Genomic DNA, 3,655 nt, shown 5'->3' on the forward strand with positions numbered 1-3,655 from the left:
AAACACTTATATTTTCCTTCCACCCGGGCACATTCCGTCTAGCTCCGCCACTGACCATATGCACCCACCATCTGAGACCATCAGTCGGGGATCTCCCCTATAGAGCGAGCCATCCCATGCTGATAATAGGCGTGGGTAGCTGGATCTAGCGAGCTTGGGTCCAGGAGGAAGGTGGGAACATGATCTTGAGTACTGTACACAAATTTTTTCCGTTGAAAAAGCTTTATTCTTGAATATCTTTTGATCCGCCGTATACAAGTGCAAGCTCAGAATAATTTCTCCATTCTCTCGCGTGCCATGCACTGCTTCTGTCACAGTCTCAACAGCCACTTTGGAAAAAGCTTTATTATTGCTTGCAATGCATTCAAGTCCATATAAACGGGAGTACTCGGCTACTCGCAGCGCTGGGCTCCTTCAGTTCAGTCTGCCACACAATTCAACACGGGAGGAGTGAGACTGAGACATGGAGGCCACGACGAAGAACCAAGAAACAGGCGCCGGCGACAAGAGCGCGCGGCCGTCGCCGCCGGCGCTGCCGTGGTCGGTGAGGCTCCAGCTGTTCGCGCTCGTCACCGCCAACGACATCGCGCAGCGCCGCGACGGGACCGTCAACCGCTTCCTCTTCTCCTTCGGCGACCGGCAATCGCCCGCGAGGCCGCGCCCGGACGCGCACGGCGTCCGCTCCGCCGACGTCACCGTCGACGCCTCCCGGAACCTCTGGGCGCGCGTCTACTCCCCCGCGGCGGAGGCGGCCGGGCGGACCCCGCTCCCCGTCCTCGTCTACTTCCACGGCGGCGGCTTCACGCTGCTCTCCGCGGCCTCCACGCCCATCGACGGCATGTGCCGCCGCTTCTGCCGCGAGCTGGGCGCCGTCGTCGTGTCCGTGAACTACCGCCTCGCGCCCGAGCACCGCCACCCGGCCGCCTACGACGACTGCGTGGACGTGCTCCGCTACCTCGGCGCCACCGGCGGCCTCCCCGCGGACGCCTCCGTCCCGGTCGACCTCTCCCGCTGCTTCCTCGGCGGGGACAGCGCGGGGGGCAACATCGTCCACCACGTCGCCCAGCGGTGGACGGACGCGCCTCCCCCCGGCAGCCCCGTCAGCCTCGCCGGCATCATCCTCCTGCAGCCGTACTTCGGCGGCGAGGAGCGCACGGAGGCGGAGCTGAGGCTGGAGGGCGTGGCGCCGGTGGTGAACATGCGGCGCTCCGACTGGGCGTGGAGGGCGTTCCTGCCGGAGGGGGCGGACCGGAACCACCCGGCGGCGCACGTGACGGGTGAGGCGGGCCCGGAGCCCGAGCTGGCGGAGGCGTTCCCGCCGGCGATGGTGGCCGTCGGCGGGCTGGACCCGCTGCAGGACTGGCAGCGGCGGTACGGCGCCATGCTGCGGCGGAAGGGGAAGGCGGTCAAGGTGCTCGAGTTCCCGGACGCCATCCACGCCTTCTACTGCTTCCCGGAGCTCCCCGACTCCGGCAGGCTCGTGGAGGAGATCAGGGCGTTCATCGGGACCAACGCGCCCACTCATCGCCCCGATGCTTGAGAAGATCTGCGTGATGCGAGGGGTATAATTTGAACTTAATCCCTGTGTGATGCCTATAGCGATCAATTGCGTTTTGGATAATTGAATTGGAAGCTTTGGATCTGAAGTCGATTGAGACGAACTGCCGTGTGAGCCGTGAGGTGTCCGTGCGTGTGCACCGCATGGAGCACGAGGTCGTCGGTGCACGTGGGGCGGGGGGAGAACAGGCCACCCGTGTTCTGCCGGTATCGAGCGCGGACCACACGATGGTGCAATGCAATCCCTCTCAACCGGAGATTTTTTTTTCTAAGAAACGGTGTTCACACGCAGTGCGACGGCGCCTGAACTGCAACCATTTTTTTTCATTTCACTATCGAACACGCGTGTCAACAATGTACAGAAGCCTGGCATGGAAGGGAAATGCTCGAAAACGAGAGGCCACGAAGATGTAGCGTCACTTATCCTGCTCCAGGGAAAAGATCAGCTTAGAGCAACTCTAACAGAACACACATCCTGTCGACCCGTAAAACGCGTTTGCAGTTCGCGCAAAATCATTTTTGTAGGCTGGTTTAGACGACCACAGATGCAGACCCCTCAAACGGATCCATAAAAAAAAATATTCGCAGAATATACTTTTTTACGTGTCGGCTTTGCGGGGTCTGCTCTTTGCACCGCTGCATCCCGCATCTCATCGGTCCGTAAATATTAAATCCAACATAATACAACAATCGAAAGCAAAACTTAATTATTCAAATCAAACATAATACAATAATCATCCATATCTCTACTCCTAAAGGAGCAGTCCGTACGTCGTTGGTTCGTTCGTTCGACCTCCCCTCCCATCGATCCCACATATTTTTTTCTCCCCTTTTGAAGTCCACCTGGCCGATCAATTTTGCTGGCAGACCGATTCCCTACCTTCCTGCTTTTGTAATCTTCCTTTTTTAGACACTTTAATCTTCCTTGTATAGCCACGGACGATCAATCCCAGATCATATCCTTCTCACCCATGACAGCCAAACCCTATGAGCCCTTCCCATCACGTTTTTCTCCTGTGGCGTCTAGATAGATGAAACAGTGGCGCTCAGGGCAGCATCGGCGGCGGGCTTAGGATGATGGTGGAAGATGGGCGTGAGGTACAGATTTTTCCCTCTACCCGAGCCTGCTCATCTCTCCCATCTTGGTCTCTCTAGGAATGACGTGCGGCGGCGTCGAAGCAAGACAGTGGCACGGCTGCGTGATCGCGCCCTCGAGCGAGTGCGGTGGAGACGAACTGAGGGGCGCGGGGGAGGCAGACTGGAGGCACGACCGTCGGTGGGTTACTCTGCCATGCCGCTCTTCCTCTCCCCTTGTGTGTGCATCTTCTTCCATCTGGTAATGGTCGCTCCACTCTCCTCTGTTCCGGTTAGAGCGCCTTAATTTTTATTTGCCTTACCAACTTGCCGTCAGCCGGGTGTCCGCCACCGTCGCGATGTAAAGTAATCTATTTCATGCATATACGCTTTGTCTCTCCCTTATATCTCTCTTCCATGGGACTTCCTGGCCAGCCGTCGCCCAAATCAAACTCATCAGCAGCAGTTCATGGCAGCAGTCAATCCGTCAATGGGATCAATGCAGACCGCTGCGTGAGGCAATAAGCAAGACTTGTGCACGTACAACCCTGAGCTAGAAACTCGATCTATGTCAATATTTGTTCAAAGCTAATGTATCGATTTATTTGGACTGCTACAGTGATGTGATGTCTTAGAATTTGTTCATCATAACACAGTGTGAACAATTGATTTGGTTCATTGGTTCGGTGAACTGGTGCAGGTGTGTTCATGCCGGTGCCGCCATCACTCTTGGAGGTTTGAAGGGAACAACTGGATGCAATGGTGAATGGATGCAGTTGTATGCTTCTTTCTTGTTCTTGGTGTTCAACAGAAGTTGCAAGTTTATTATGCCTAGAGCTGTTATTTTGTGTATGTACTATAGGATGTATATTTGCCAAACTGTGTGAATTCTCCTATGACCCGGTATAAATTTTAGCTATCATTTAGTTTATCAATTCAGAACTGATTTTTTATGTTGGTTTTGTGAACCCAATTGCTGCTGTCAGATGGAGCTGTTTTGTTGGAGAAGTTTTGTGGCTGGGAC

At 55.5% G+C, this 3,655-nt stretch overlaps 1 protein-coding gene across 1 annotated transcript; it reads left to right on the forward strand.

Moving 5' to 3' along the window:
• Positions 1-59: 59 nt before the first annotated feature.
• Positions 60-1,661, forward strand: LOC123187751 (probable carboxylesterase 18). The gene is made up of 2 exons (XM_044599676.1): positions 60-171; positions 318-1,661. Exon 2 carries the CDS (start codon positions 464-466, stop codon positions 1,538-1,540), a length of 1,077 nt encoding a protein of 358 aa, XP_044455611.1. The 5' UTR covers positions 60-171; positions 318-463; the 3' UTR covers positions 1,541-1,661.
• The last annotated feature ends 1,994 nt before the right edge of the window (positions 1,662-3,655 follow it).

The sequence above is a fragment of the Triticum aestivum genome, chromosome 2A, assembly GCF_018294505.1.
Source record: "Triticum aestivum cultivar Chinese Spring chromosome 2A, IWGSC CS RefSeq v2.1, whole genome shotgun sequence".
In the NCBI taxonomy this organism is placed as follows: Eukaryota; Viridiplantae; Streptophyta; class Magnoliopsida; order Poales; family Poaceae; genus Triticum; species Triticum aestivum.

Excerpts from the sequence above, each read along its gene's own strand:
- LOC123187751 (XM_044599676.1), top strand. The coding sequence starts at position 464 with ATGGAGGCCACGACGAAGAACCAAGAAACAGGCGCCGGCGACAAGAGC.